Source organism: Poecilia latipinna, unplaced genomic scaffold, assembly GCF_001443285.1.
Source record: "Poecilia latipinna isolate Pla-1442-1.1 unplaced genomic scaffold, P_latipinna-1.0 Scaffold1381, whole genome shotgun sequence".
Classification (NCBI taxonomy): Eukaryota; Metazoa; Chordata; class Actinopteri; order Cyprinodontiformes; family Poeciliidae; genus Poecilia; species Poecilia latipinna.
The window spans coordinates 134,031-150,260 of NW_015113997.1; the positions used below are offsets into that span (position 1 = coordinate 134,031).

At 38.9% G+C, this 16,230-nt stretch overlaps 1 protein-coding gene across 3 annotated transcripts in view; it reads left to right on the plus strand.

The window, feature by feature from the left end:
• Nucleotides 1-16,230, plus strand: part of axin1 (axin 1) — a 29,781-nt gene that overhangs the window by 8,091 nt on the left and 5,460 nt on the right. For all 3 annotated transcript variants that reach the window (XM_015056411.1, XM_015056408.1, XM_015056409.1), the window contains 6 exons: nt 2,610-3,554; nt 10,441-10,581; nt 11,314-11,410; nt 12,489-12,626; nt 15,418-15,920; nt 16,010-16,174. In XM_015056411.1, the coding sequence (XP_014911897.1) occupies nt 2,680-3,554; nt 10,441-10,581; nt 11,314-11,410; nt 12,489-12,626; nt 15,418-15,920; nt 16,010-16,174 (1,919 nt within the window). In that variant the 5' untranslated portion in view covers nt 2,610-2,679. The remainder of the gene's footprint in view (nt 1-2,609; nt 3,555-10,440; nt 10,582-11,313; nt 11,411-12,488; nt 12,627-15,417; nt 15,921-16,009; nt 16,175-16,230) is intronic.

Below are 16,230 nucleotides of genomic sequence, written 5' to 3' on the forward strand. Positions count from 1 at the left end.
AAGAAAGAAATACTTCTCATATAATCACAGTGAGAGCGTGTGGGTGCCAGCCGTTTTTATGAAAATCCAAATAATCATCATTTTCAGTCCAATTTGAGTCAACAAGTGCCCAGAGCTATAAATAGGAAAGTCATTTACACAGGAAATGTAAGCTGAAGACAAGGTTAAATGTCAAGTTTTTTTTTTTCTTTCCTTCTTTTTTTTAAAACTAGGATTTGGATCTGAAAGCAAACTGTCAAAAAATAAATAAATAAATAAATACTGGCTTTGGCACGGATATGTGAATTTATCCAGTCAGCTGTGGCTACATTAAACCTTAAATTAAATACAGAAGCCATATCTCGGCAGCTTAGTCATAAGCTGCTCAAGCTCCAGCCAAGAAATGCTCTATGAATACATGAGGAGCAAAATATGTCCTTGAAAAATGTGTTCGCTAAAATAATTTCGAGTGCGGCGCTCTGCAGATGATTCTGCCGTTAGACCTATAGCAGAGGGATTAATTAAAATTAGAACATGGAATGAGGATCAATACAGTAACCTATCAAAAGTCTTCCTCACTTTTTCTAACTGTAAAAGACACTAAGGGTGTTTAATTATTTAGCTCAAAATATAAACCCCTTAGAGAACTCAGATGATGTATTTAATCGTGTTTTAAATTCGGTTTGGAAAGGTGCGGGAAGTAGTGATTTGTCCGGTGCATATAAATCAGTTATCTTCATGCTGCTGAGTAAAAAAAAAATCCATCTCATCTATTGAACCACATAAGAAGCCAGAAGTATTTAGACTTGAGTTTCTTTATGTTTTTTTCGGTAACACTTTATTTGAAGGGGGGTGAATAAGACACTGTCATGACACTGTCATAAACATGACATAACACCTGTCATGAACATGAATAAGCCTTTATGAATATTTATGACTGTTGTCATAAAGCGTCATTCGGTAAATTATGACACTTTTAATACAAAGTTGACATTATTCAAAATGTCTTTGTTATGACATCTTGACATTAACCAAGAAATCATTACTGATATAAATTTGTTATAAAAGTATTACTGATTGCACTTTAAAAATTAGGTATCTTTATGTTATTAAAGGTAAAGTTTAAACAGTAATGATTTCTTGGTTAATGTCAAGTTGTTATAACAAAGACATTTTGAATAATGTCAACTTTGTATTAAAAATGTTATAATTTACCGAATGACGCTTTATGACAACAGTCATAAATATTCATGAAGAGTTATTCATGTTCATGACAGGTGTTATGTCATGTTTATGAAAGTGTCATGTCAGTCTTATTCACCCCCCCCTTCAAATAAAGTGTTACCTTTTTTTCTATTCCTCTGTTAGGTGTTTTTGTAGCTTAATCATACCTAAATGTTTCAGATCCAGATACAAATTTTAAATCAGACAAACATAATCGGGGTAAATATCAGATGGAGTTTTCAAATTATAGTTTCCTTTCCTAAGGAAACCAAAACTAAAGACCTCACAAAAGAGACATTGATATCCCCCAAGACTTTCAGGAAAATATTTTGTGGTCTGATCATACAAAAGTCAAACTTTTTGAAAGGTGTATGTTGTTACAGGTTTTGTAAAACCAATACAGCATTTCAGAAAAAGAACGTCATTCTGCCAGACTGCGGTTGATGTGGGAAAATCTTGGGCTATTTTCTGCTTTAGAGTTAAGATTTCTTTCGCTGTAACGAAACGTGAATTATGATACATTGGAAAATCTTGGAGAAGGATGACGAACCTTCAGTTTGTCACTTTAGGCTCAATAGCCCTTTGTTATGCAGCAGAAAAGTGATCCAAAGAACACCACCAACTCCACCTCTGGCTCAGAAAAGAAGGTTTTGTAGTGGTCTGGTTTGGTGCTCAGGTTATCTTTGTCTGAAAAGTTCTGATCTGAAAAGTTTGTAAAAAAAAAAAAAAAAAAAAAAAAGCTAAATCTTTACAGCTCCAAATACTTCTTCACAGTAAAGTATAGTAAAGTTTTCAATATATAAAACTTGTAATTCACTTAGAAAGCTTCTCTACAGTTTTCCTTTCACTTTCTTTGCTGAGGAGAAATGGACTTGTACAACATCCAAAGATTCCATTTGCCACAAGGTTCAACTTAGAAGATGACTGGCCAAAATCTGGACATGACTTTGCAAACATTATCTGAGGCCTGTGAAGGAAAATTGTATAATCAGAGGCCTCATTTGCTTCCGCTAATGAGGTGGAAGCAAATTAAAGTTGAAGACAGTTTCTTTTCAAATTTCTTTTTGGCTGAAGCTTGGTTAGAGCAGGACAGACAAAACAACTGGTGAGAACTTTTTTTTTTTTTTTGCTGACAGAAAGGAAAATGGTTATAAATATTAATGCTACCTTGGGACAGTGTGAATTATTTGCCCGGCATATTATTAAACTGATTGAGATTCATATTGCTTTCCAAGTATTTTCATGCACTATGTTCAGAATACAGTGCATGTATGTCTGATAATTCAATTTATGAATTGCTGATTTAGCATTAGTCTAAGAATGAAGCTTTGTGGGAGTGCGCTACCAATGATCTGCCTTCGCCGTCATGTGAGCTGCCTCTCATTATATATTTTCCCTCCTTGCAGGAGCTTTTTCAGAGAAGCATAACTAGAATACTGGATCCAACGGTTGTGCGGCGTGGGCACCGCAGGGTTCATGGATGCTGGGACTATGAGCATCAGCGACCAAAGGGGCTTCATCTCAGACCTGGGAGGCAGCTTCACTGAGGATGCTCCCAGACCTCCAGTTCCCGGGGAGGAAGGAGAGCTGGTGTGCGGTGACGGTCGCCAGCACGGCAACCTCACCTTCTCCTCCAAGAACGAGGGCGCCAAAAGCGAGGCGTATGCGGCCACGCCCAGGCGGTCAGACCTGGATCTGGGCTACGAGCCAGAGGGCAGTGCCTCTCCAACGCCGCCCTACTTAAAGTGGGCAGAGTCCCTTCATTCCCTCCTGGATGACCAGGATGGCATCCTTCTGTTTGGGAAATTTCTCAGGCAAGAGGACTGCGCGGACATGCTGGACTTCTGGTTTGCATGCAGTGGCTTTCGTAAACTGGAAGCCAGCGAGGGGAACGAGGAGAAGAAAGTAAAGCTGGCGAAAGCCATCTATAAAAAGTACATCCAGGACAACAATGGAATTGTCTCCAGACAAATCAAGCCGGCTACCAAGTCTTTCATCAGAGATTGTTTGATGAGGCTTCACATTGATCCTGCGATGTTTGACCAGGCTCAGACCGAGATACAGAGCAGGATGGAGGAAAACACTTACCCTTTGTTCCTTAAATCTGACATATATTTGGAATACACGCGGACAGGAGGAGAGAGCCCCAAGCTGTGCAGCGACCGGAGCTCTGTTTCCGGGAATGAAAAGGGACTGTCAGGGTATTTACCAACTCTAAATGAATATGAGGGGCCAGAGGAGACCGAGCGTGACCTGACCCCGAGCAGCCAGCTCACTCAGAAGCTGTTGATGGAGACGGTACCGCAGCAAGCTGCCAGCAGTGCAAAATTCCAGGACAGCCAGGAGTACAGGTAAATCCTCCCAGGCAATCTTAAGAAAAAAAAGCTTTGCCTCAGCTCAAACTGTGCACTGTTTCCCCTCCAAACTGCTGAATTAGAAATAAAGCTGAAACCCCAAACCAGCATGAAGTTGGAGATGAAAAGACAATGTGAGTGTAGCGCAAGAGACAGCAGAGTTGATGTTGTGTGAAGTGGAGCATCTCCACCTCAAGAGGGGAGGATATGTCGGAAGTTGAATAGGTTACTATAGCTGCTGTTTAAGGTTGAAACATGAAATCATTATTTTTCTTTGTGCGTGTGGGGACTCTGGGAATTGTGTTTTCTTTTTCTTTTTTTCCCAAGACCTGGCCAGGTATTGATGGGAAGGCGTTCAAACTGATTTTATTTACATTCGTATTTTGGATAATCCTTGACCCCTATTTGTCTATTTTTCCTTTCAGCACATGGCTATTTTTTTTTTAATAAGAGTTTTTTTTTAATAGTTTACAGTAAATAGTCTATTTTTCTCAGACAATTTGATTTTTATAAAGCTAGTCTTTTTTTATAGACCTAATCTGCAGATCTGTAAAAACCTTGCAGAGCATTCTCTCTCTCTCTCTCTCTTCCTCTTTCTCTCTCTGTTACGTATATACGCCGTTTTAACCATTTGTGAGAATAGCACCAAATTTAGCGCAAGAGATGAGACGACACACAACACTGAGTTCACAGGAAATATTTCTCCTGTTAACCCTCAAACCACAGACTCTCTTTTAAACTGCATGAAATCAGCTAAATATTATGTAATTCTAGCCTGTCTAGACTATGCATTCTGGTTTGTATGCTTTCTACAGTTGTTCTAATGCGAAAAGACTTCTTTTCAGGTTTCCATCAATAGAAAAAATGTTTTATGAATCTTTAATTGTGTATTAAAGAGAATCTATTCAGTAGGGAACTGTCAAGTTCAGGTTTGAACAAAGTATTTCATTTTAAGCTGGAGATGATCAAGTGGAATACAGATTCACTAAAAAGTGACGTTGGCATCATTTGGAAATATTTCTTTTTTCAACGGTTAGCCAGTTGCAGTGTTCTCACAGATTTTAGACGAAGTTTGAATCTTTTGCGTTTTGACTTTTTTTTCTTTACTGTAAACCCAAAGTACTGCCCACATAAACAATATAAAATCTTATTATTAGCTTCTATTGAATGACTCCGTTCAGAAGCAGTGCAACAACTACAGAACAACTTCAAGACAAAGTTATTGTCAAAGCAAGTGGATAGTAGATGCTTCAAGAGTAGTATTTGATTAGAAATAATTGTAATATTTTTGAAATTGAGATACTTTGTTCTGTTCTACCTACATAATAAGAGGTTTTCCTGTGCCGGCAGTCTTCAAATCAAGGCCTCAAGGCCTGGTGTCCTGCAACTTTTAGATATCTGTTTCTTCACAGACAATGAGGCTCATGGATATCTTGACCGCAAACTGAGGAGGGCATTCAGCCTTTTGACTGAGGAGTATTGGAGCAGGCACACATCTAAAAGATGCAGTGCACCTACCAACCAACTCGCACCGTTAGCTTGAGCAAAGCACACACTGAGCACTAAGCTCTGTGTTGTGATCTTCATGCCGGTTGTTCACGTCTATTTCACGGATTAAATACAAGCAAAGTCGTTGGGGAAAAATCTTTAACTTATTATCTGACTGCATCCGATTCTGCTGGGATTTCTTAGATCAAATAAACTCTTGAGGATCATATGTTCCCCCGGCGCTTTATGGTCTCCTGCTGCTTCCTTAATCGTGTTTGCTTTGAAATGCTCCACAAGTGTTTCTCAATCCCGTATTTGTCGTGAGAGTTCACGATTTGTAAATAATAGTTGTAGCTCCTGGAACTAAAGGATCACCTGAAAGTGGGATTTGTTTAGATAGCTCAATCTCCTCCAATGTTTTTTGTAATCTCTTAATAATCTTACACTTATGTTGACGTTGCTCTGTTCATTGCTGTTCTCAGCTTGAATGAAGAACATGTGTTCACTTTGCTGTTTCCTCTGTGATGCCTTATGCTTCTATTCCTTGTGGCTTTTTAACCTATAACGAAAATGTTTTGCATAATTTGCGTTTAGTTTGTTGCCCAGGTGACGATTCAATGAAGGATGCATCTTTGTGAGCCCTTATTGATTGCTTTGTTGTGGGATGCCACTGTTGTCTATAATTTAAAGTAGAATACCTTTAAATGCCCTGAAGGACATGCAGGAATAAAGCAACACCACAAGCCTGTCTTGGCTGGTTGTGGTAATTTATACTCCATAATTTATTTATTCATGTAAATGAGTGTCTTCTGGTAATTAAAATTGGACAGAGGCCCATCCTAATGGTCTGTAATGCTAAAAGCACGGTGTATGTTTTGAGATATTATGAGAGGGCATTGGAGTGAAGACCACTGAAGGCTTGACAAGCATCCAAGTTCTTTTCTGTATGTAACGCGATGAGACGCTAATTGTTTTGCATGAAAAAATACATTTCTCCAAAATCAGTTAAAATCTCTTGCAAACAGAAATGCGTCTCTGCAAGTGAAAGTCTTATTGCTAGAGAGAGAAAAAAATTTAAATTTAAACCTAGTCATTGAAAACAATTGCATCCTGTGGTTAAGTAGAAAAGCCCAGCTGTTACAAGGGGGATCCTAATTTGATGGCAGCTATTATCCATTTCTCTACAATGCGACTCTGCAAGAAAATAATTTAACTTGCGTCACAGTTGCACACTACAGAGACGTTCCCACAGCTCCAGTGCTGTGATGAGAGACAGGAACTCACATCAGCTGACAGAGAGACGATACCTTCCAGATAAAACTCTCTCTGTGACAGCGACGTGGCGCACAGTGCTGCACTCAGGAGCAGACTCAGAACAAATCCCAATTACAATTTGCTCTGTTGAAATACAATAAATGAACGGAAATTAGATGTCCCCTGGACCACATGGCTGCATGTTCCAGTCACAATTTTGAGCTAAACTGTGGTCCTGCTGAATGTCATCGCATTCCCCCACTACGGCCTTATACTTTTTAGTGTTGATATCTGCAAATTGCAAATGCTTATTTATGCAAGAAAGAATTTTGAAATCCTAACCTGGGGCATTTTTATGGAAATCAGTGTTTAAAATAGTCTGAAATGCAGAAATGAAAGGGACTTAAAAAAAAAAGAAGAAGAAATCAGCAAAGCTATTACAGAGATTTCAGTCATGCATGTAAAGATCTGAATGACAAACAACAAACAGCATGAATTAATGTGTGAGTGAAGTAGTTCTTGTGCTGATTGTCACATAACTATTTCAGCAATCAAGCATTTGGCTCAAATTACAAAAAGACACGCTTCATTTTTAAATAGCCTCTTAGCACTACCCGTTGGGTTTTTTTGTGAATGTAAATTTTACAGCAGTTGTGTCAGATCCCCTTTAGAGCGTAGCTACAGAAGACATTAAAAAGTCTCTCAGATCAGTGTTAAGAAATGAAATGACTTGAAAGGGAATGCCATTTGCGTTAATGTTTGGGAGGAGTTTATATTAAATAAAAACGGTTGAAATTTGTTCGGATTCTAGTGGTTGGGATATTTCAAAGATGTGCCTACGTGCTTGTTTTTGTGATTCAGACATTGGGATAGCAATAAAAAAAATCAAATGTGTTTCTGTCTGATTTGTATTAAATTTCTTATCCACTGAAAGGACGGCAGTCGTTAATTCTACTGAAGTAATTTTAAATGCAAACTCTATGTTTAGCTTTTTCATTAGCTTGGCAACATTAATGTTACATCAGGGTTTGATGTTTTCTTTAGACGGGAGAAAATAATCTGAACTTACGTAACTGTACCATAACATATTCAGATTTTACAAAATGCTTTAAAAGGGTTTTACTTCACCAAAAAGATCATCTTTATACTCACCATGGTCTCACTGACAGCGTTTGTGGACAAAAAAATAACAACAAATCCTGTGTTGACTAGTTGTTTTGCTCCACATCCATGTTTCTGTACAGTTTTCAAATATTTCAAAAAAAAAAAAAAAATTACGTATTTCAGACAAAATTAAAAAAATGAGGTCAAACCTTGTAGTTAGGTTTACATATAAGGAATGCACTTCCTCCAGGTTCTTTGTTTTCTGTCAGCACTTATTGAATGGTGCTAGATGTTTTTTCTCTGTAATCAAGTTCATTTGCTGAAAAGATAAACAACTCCAAGTGCACAATTTTAAATGTTATGATAATGGCTTAAATTATTAACTTCTACACTGTCTGAACGTTCATGTTGTGAGTCTCAGATAATTTTTTTTAAAGGGTGAAACCGTTGTAATTAACTGAAATGGAGGGAAAATTTAGTTTTACTAGTGGGCATGAGACAGATATACAATTGTTAAGGTATGGGTTTCTTAACCTTAGAAACTCTGCCATACCTCTCCTACAGTTCAGCCAGCTGAATTCAGACTGCCACACTTTTCTCTAGCTTGTAAGAAGAATACATTAGCCTTTTTGGAAATCATCACATATCTCCCTGTGTATCTGAACATAAACCACTTGAACCTTCTGAACAGGTACAGACCCTAATTCTATGAGTTTTTAGCTAGGTTTCACTCAAAGATATACAACTTGCAATACTGCCTCTAAGGAGGTGAGGAGGCTTTGATTTATTCTATGTCTACTCAGAGGAGGAGGGCAAAGTAAAAACGGAGAAGAAAGAATAAAGTGATTCCTAACAGAATAACGATGTAGGTTTTGCATCCTTGTTGTCCCTAAAAGATAAATTATCCTCACTAGGATAACAGTGTGGATTAGGTCACTACTCACCGTCTTTCTAAAAAAAATAAGCATTGTTGTTGCTGCTTCTACTTCCAATATGATTCGTCTTTTTCCTGATTCTGTGTATTTGGTGCCACACTCTCGCTTGAATTGTTACCGTTATTGCCAGCACAAAGCCAGTGCAGTCACAAAAATGTGGACTGCGCATGGACGTTCACAGAGAGTAACAACAAATCTAGCAGGCGGGTACGGATAATGGATTTATGCTACACAGGCCTCTCTGAGTAGATAGTGAAGCAGACTGAAAGGTTTGAAATAGACCTTATTAATGTGGCGCTGTTCTAAAACTAGTTGGGAAGGTACTTTGTTAGCATGCAGCTGCTGGATACCTGAGCAGATAACCCAACAGTATCCATATCAATTTGTGAAACCAAATAGCCAAATAGCAAAACAGTTTACTCCACGTTTTAGCTTAAGACTGTATATAGAAATCAAAATAACAGCAAACTGTTGTAGACAACGCTCTCGTAATGCGGTATATTTATTATAGCAGTTGTAGAAAATTAATTTTGAAATAGCAGTAGTTAGCTCATGCTGTGTGTGCTTGTTAGAACTTTTCCTGTAACCAGCCTGCCACCATGAAACTGTAGTATTTGTTTCGAAAGGTTATCATGTCGTGTGAATCTCAGCTACCTCCTTAAAACTCACCTGACCTGAAGCATTCACATGCACATTAAACCCTATAATTTGTTAAAGGTAGACACAAAAGTGTCTACCTTTTGTGTCTACTCAGCCATTTTGTGCCAAGACATATCAGCTGGATTTCATTGTTGGGATCACTACATATTTGATACCTGACGAGATTCAAAGCCTGTCCTGGTATGATTTTTACTTGTATGTATGGAAATTATTATTATTATTATTATTATTATTATTATTATTATTATTATTATTATTATTATTATTATTATTATTTTACTAAATACTTATACATCAAGTCCATTGCTGAGTTTTCTTAATTTTCTTTCACAATGTTATTATTTTTCCTACATGTAAAGGCCGCAACATTTACTGCAATTACAACTGCATTATTTAGGTGTCATGCACCTTCACCGGCCCAGTTCTGTAAATTATTCTGTCAAATGTTGGCGCTAATGGAAATCTGTTTGTCACGGAGGTTTCATTTGAACTCTTGGTGCTTCTGCATTCCAAGCAGGGAGAAGGTTTGGGGTAAATGCTTTGGGGAATTCCTATTTGAATAAGGAATAATGATGCCTAACATTTATAATTCATGTGCGCACAGCCCTTTAAGAAGTCTGTTCAGCTGAGTTGGTGATGGTGATCGGTGCCAAAAAAAGTGTCTACCTTTTTGTTGATGTGTACTAACTTGAAAAGCTGTCCTTCACATTTTAGATTTTATTTCACTTTTGTGAAATATTACATAATGATAACAAAATGTGAAAGAGTTTATCAATAAAGACTTGAGGCTAAGGTTAGGTCTTACCATCTACATGTCTTTCTTGAATAGAAAAAAATAACAGCCAAGAGACAATCGAAGGCTGAAGTTTGGCTCAGACCAGGACATTGACAGGATAATGATCTCAAACTCATTAGCAAAAGGCCTAAAATAGAAACAAAATAACATGTAAGAGTACAGTAAAAAAACTCAACTCAATTAATTACTGTGCAGGGACTGTTACAATGAAAAAGGGATGCGCAACCTGCAAACCACAACGGACAAGACATTTGAGCAAAAGTTTCACAATGTTTTAAGTGGCTGACAAATATATGGATGAGATTCTTCACACACAACCTTTTACTGTCGACTGTATTTTTTTTTTAGCTGTGTGGCTTCTATTCTTGTGGTTAGAACAATAAATCTGGTTAAAAAAAGCAACTAGAATTATGTTAAGAAGACCATTTAATGTATATGTTTTATAAATCATTATAAATTCTTGCTGGACTTAAATTTTTCAAGCTTGCAAAAAAAAAAGCATTAAGATGACTAAGTTATCAAACGTGGGCAAGAAATTAACTAAGCACATAAAAAAAAAAAAAAAAAAAAAACAATAATTGAGATTTATTTAGTGTAATGTCATTTCTTTTCAGAATTTTTGGTTTTTCCTCATTTCCATTTGCAGGCCTGGAGCGTGTCGAGAATCCATCAACCCCTACTACGTCAACATTGGTCATGTTCTGGCCCCAGCCACCAGTGCCAATGACAGTGAGCAGCAGAGCATATCCAGTGACGCAGAGACGCTTTCGCTCACAGACAGCAGTGTGTATGTATCTTCTCACCACACAAGAAAACACAGTTCTACCAGTTCCTATATCATGGCAGGCTTAAGCACTGTCTGACTCAGCGGTTTGAACAATAAAATAGTTTCCTGGACTGAACTCAGAATGTACAGCAAAATTAGTACAGTTAAGTGTTTATTTGGCTGGACAGACTTGTCTAACATAAAGTATTAATTAAATGTTTCTTTTCCGTAACTTTCACTTGCAAGCTACAGCCCTAACTTTATCTGGCATCAATTAAAAAAACCAAAAAAAAAACCTTTGATTTCAGTGTCTGATTATGAGTCACCGTGTTGCTAAAATGAAGATATGAAAAATCCTTTAGGTGCAGTGTGACTCCGTGGAATTGAGCTGGAGCCTTCAAAGTGTGCACAGCTGGCACCCCCCAAAAAAATGTTTGAAGCAAAATGGATTAAAAGCTGCGATCAGCTAATTGGTCCTAAGCATTCAGCACAGGAGACGGTGAAAACCGCGCTGACGGTTGCTGCAAACTCATACATGTAAAACATGCTGCTGTGATCTGCCTGACCACTTGTGATGCAGAACGAACGGCCATAATGCTGCAATAATCCCGCTCATGCTGCACAGGATAACAAAGGCACTTTTGGGTGTTTGTTTCAGAAGGAAAGTGCTGTGTGAAGCGTTCGGCTTCAAAGCTGCCTCTGTTGTTTATTCATGAGGATGATTTATGAAAATATCTTTGTTGTTCATTCCAGAAATGGTGTTCCGCCGTACCGATACCGCAAACAGCATCGCCGGGAGATGCACGAGAGTGCCAAAGCAAATGGGCGAGTGCCACTACCTCATTTTCCAGTGAGTTATTCATGGGATATTTCCCTTCCACCTCGCTCTCCGCCTCTACACCTCTCTCTTTGTAACTGTCTGTCTCTGCTTATTTCTCCTCTGCTCTGCCATTGGAAATGTGCATATTTTAGTTCAGCTGTGTTACAGCGCCTGTGATGGAGTATAAGAATAGCTGATGGTGAAAGAGAAGGCTGTCTAAATGCAGCTTGATGCCTTCCTAAGCTGTGCGCGCCGAAGCCTAGCAGACATGTAACCTCCCCTGTGACAGCCCGATGCCTCCCTCTGCAGCTTTATGCTGTCGCTTGGTAGGAAAGCCCTGGCCCTAATTAGGCCTGGGAGTAAAGAGTCCAATTAAAAAGCCACACATGGCACCCTACTGTCCTAAGTGTGAATTTACTATGCAGTGGGACGCAGGATGCTCACATCACCTTGCTTAAACAAATATATCTCATTTTCATTGTCCTTTTGTAATGAAAGATGGTCTATAAATCCATGTTAACAGCTGTCAAAAGAAGAAATCATTTTAAGAGATCACGGTGGATATAAAGCCTACATAACCAGTTAATATGTCAGGTTTATTTTGACATATGAGGCCAAGGAAGGTCATTTCCAAACTTTTCCCAGCTTTGTTATAAAACAAAAAAATTAAATGACAAACTGCTGCACTAATCTGATTGAATAAATGCACACAGTATTAGACTAATACTTTGCTCAAAACACTTGATTAATATCTGAAATTCAATTTTCTTTGACAATATTTGGCCACTTTTGAAATGTAAACTGTAACAAAAAAAAGAAGATTACATTTGTACAACAAGAACAGAAAAGCAAAGCAGAGAAATCTGGTCCGTCTTAGTAATATTTCAAGGTGGTAAAGTCTCGTTGCAGATTCATTCATATTTAAATTTACAGTCCCCCTTGGAAGTGACACTTTCAGTTCTGCCCCTTTCGTTGTTTCCTGCTTCTTTTCTTCAGCCTGACCTCTGACGGGATGTCAGCCCGTACTAAACCTGTTCTTAACGGACACACAAGGTGGTGGGAAGACATTCCGCAGTGTGTGCTCACGGCCTGACGTTTCTTCCTCCAGCGCACAAACCGGATTCCAAAGGACATACACGTGGAGCCGGAGAGGTTCGCTGCAGAGCTGATCAAGAGGCTGGAGGGCGTCCTGCGGGAGAGGGAGGCTGAGGAGAAACTGGAGGAGCGGCTGAAAAGAGTGCGACTAGTATGGTCATCTCACTTTCTGTTTCTGAACGCATAAGCAGACTCACTGCAGTGACCTTTCTCTCTAGAGCTGCACAATTTCAGGAACATATTTAATTCCGATAAATCCGCTGACAATTGCAATAACATTAGTCATTATGACTAATTCTCATTTTCTTTCTTTGTCGCTGCACAATGCCTCCACCGCTCTATGATGTCTAGCATTTCTGCCATTAAAGAAATGAAGGATGATACACTCCGTTCAACTTAAATATACTATAGCTCTGCAGAACATGAATGCGTAGGACATGAAATATCATATTCTACCAAATACTTCATCCAAACAGTCCATTATGATTGGGATATTTTCCATATATTGTGCAGTTATAATTCACAATCAAGTAATTAAAATTCTCTTCATTTTGTTGAATATTTGACGATTTTTTTTTTAAATCATGAAAATAGCTGAATACAAACCTAAAAACATTCTCACTAATATAGTATTAACCAAATAATACAATGAAATCTACTTCGAATGTTGACAGAGAGCAGACAGAAAAATCTCTGTGTTCAAGCAGTCAAGAGTGACAAAAGATTTGCATCATGATAGTGAGAATATCGATATCAAACAGTATACTTTTGCACTTTTCTTACTTTATTATTATAAGTTCATAATTTGATAAGCCCACTATAGAGAAAAGAAAATGATTAGAAGGCGAGTGAAGCCTGTTTCTGGGCCAGCCAGAGATGTGTGTGTGTGTGTGTGTGTGTGTGTGTGTGTGCGCGTGTGTATGCGTATACAGCCAACAGTCTTCTAATGTTCACAAACAAAGGAGACGTAAATCCGTCTGGCCTTAATGAAATAAACGAGGCCGTTCGTTGGAGTGAAGATATGAATCATGTGGAGGATTCTGTCCTTGGCCTTATCAATCTGGCTCCCTGGATGAATCGGACGGAGCACCTGCACACTCGGCCACTTGTAAGCCCTGGAACAGTGAGCCAGGCCCGTTTGATGCCACTTGGAATGCCGATGAAAAGGTTGCCGATACCGGAACTGATATTTCTCTCTACATGCGCTGCCAAGTATTAATTCTCTAGGTGGATAATTTATGTGGAGGCCTATGAAAGGAAAAGCTGTGGGTTTGTTTTATTGAAACCAGGAGCTAAAGATGAAATGATTCATATTGTGGCTACCTAGAGTCGGAAAAAAGAAGCTTTGGTTCTAGTTCTTTGGCAATTAAAATAACTCTTAAGCAATTCGCTGTTACATAAGAAAGTATCTAGATCCCTCCTTCAAATTTTTATTGGATGGAGATTTATTACGTACGTTCCTGTAAAAGGGAAATAGATTAGTGACATTCAATTGGTTAAATACTTTATGTCCATCTAAGCTTCTGCAGAAAAACAGATGAGCTGAAGATTAATACCGGAAATCTCTGGCATTTTTAAAATAATAGAATAATCCCAACGTTTGACAACAGCTTGCATAATGGAAGAGAGCTGATGGAGCTCTTTACAACATCTCTCCTAGCTATTCTGAAGTTTTGGGTCTTCTCTCCAGCTTACCCAGTTTAGTTTCAATGCCTGATAAATATAGAAATAGAGCCGATTTAGTGATATTTTTGTGGATATGAATAAATATTTAGGTTCATTATTCTGCATAGAGACTTTTTAATGACCCAGTTATAGAGGCTGCCATTTTTTCCTTAAATGTCCTGCTTATTCCAAGACAGGATCTGATAGTAGGGATCCTCCACCCTACCAAACAACGGGCATGCGGAAACTCATTCTTAGTTTCTCTAACTGCAATTTGACGAATTTGACATGTTTATGTTATTGCTACCAAACTAGAAATATATTTTTCCTGCATGTGTCAGAAATTATCAGCCGGTATGTAAACAGCTTAAATAGTTGGTATGGAGACTTGGTGAGCCTAAATGCCGCTCTTTACTGTAGAACCAGTGAAAATTTTGGATATTTTTTAACCTTCCTTACCTTCTTCCTCACTGCACATGGTAGCAAAATAAACTCGAACCCTTGTCGTCCAGATTTGCAACGAATCCAGTTGTTGTAATCTTTTTTTTTTTTTAAACTGTTGTTCTTATTGTATCTGTATCTTAGTAATTTCCAAAACTGACATAGCTCCTATAAGTTGGCCGCATAGCAAAAATAAAACATCCGTGGAGTTTGCCTTCTGTTCTAGCTACATTCCTGGGATTTAAATTATTGTAGGGAATCCATTTCCATATGCATGACCTTATTAAATCCAAATATTCAACATAGTAATCAGAGGTCCTTTTAACTTTCAGAATAAAACTGGACCCTTTTCCAAACGTCTCAGAATTTCTCCCCATCTCCTGTTTTATTTAGTTAGATTTTTTTTTTTAATTCATGCACATCCTCTTTTCCTTTTTCGCCATCTTCTCTGCCCCTATTATAAATGCCTGTAGCACCCCACCCAGTAAATCCCCCCTGAGCAGATTCTGTCAGAGCACAGTTTTGTCTCAGTCAGTCAGAGCTGAAGCTGAGTCGGCTGCAGTTGTCATGACACAGAGGGAGCACAGAAGTGCTGTGTGCATACTGATAGACGGTGCTCATGGTTTGTCTCCCCACATCTGCAGTCAGAGGAAAAAATAATAAATTTATTAGTGGTACGGGCAAAACCTGCCACCTACAGGTTGAAATAGGAACAACACGTACAGTTGGGGTAAGTGGAATATCAGAAATCTATTTATAAAGTGATATTTATATTTGTTTGTAGATGTTTTTTTTATTTTGACCAATTTATTTATATTATTATTTTTTAATTAAAGGAGGAAGAAGGAGATGAAGAGTCCTCGCCCTCATCATTACCCAGTCAAAGATTCCCACCTAGTGCGTATTCACTGAATTACAACCCCTGCTATGCTGACATCACATACAGCAGCCCTTTTGTCCAAGACGCTCACGAGGAAAACCCAGAGAGTATCCTGGACGACCACGTCCAGCGGGTCATGAAGACGCCCGTCTGCGAGTCTCCGGGAACCGGGCGCCACTCCCCCAAGTCGCGCTCTCCAGATGGTTTCTCGGGGGTGAGAGGGGTGGCGCAGTCAGGTCAGGGGAAGCATTCAGCCAGACACGGTGTGAAAGGAGAGACGAGCCATGCGTACCACCACAAATACGTGCCTCACAGTCACACGACTGCGGTGGACCCCGAAGGGGCCACGCGAACACACGGCAACCCCGCCTGGAACCTGGAGACGAGCTATTATGGCTCAAAATCTCGAAGCTATGCAGACGGTATGACGTCTAACCCCGTGGAGCACATAGGCCACAGGTGTGTTGCGACTTCAATCGTTTTATTCCTTACTCACACCTACAGGATCCTTGTTTTCTACTCATCGGTTCCATTTTTCTGTTACGCAGCAGCAAACCTGGCCCGCAGTGTAAAAGGGCGTTCAAGAGAGGCGAAGAGGCGAGAGCTTATGATGCGCCACGGCCTGTGGAGGAAGTGGAGAAAAAACAAAAGATCCTGTTGTGGCTGATGGAGGGACAGAAAGAAATGGCTCAACAAAAAAGAAGCCCGTATGGGTCAGTGATTTCTTACCTTAAGCCAGAAATCACATTGTATTGGTTTAAAAGTGACA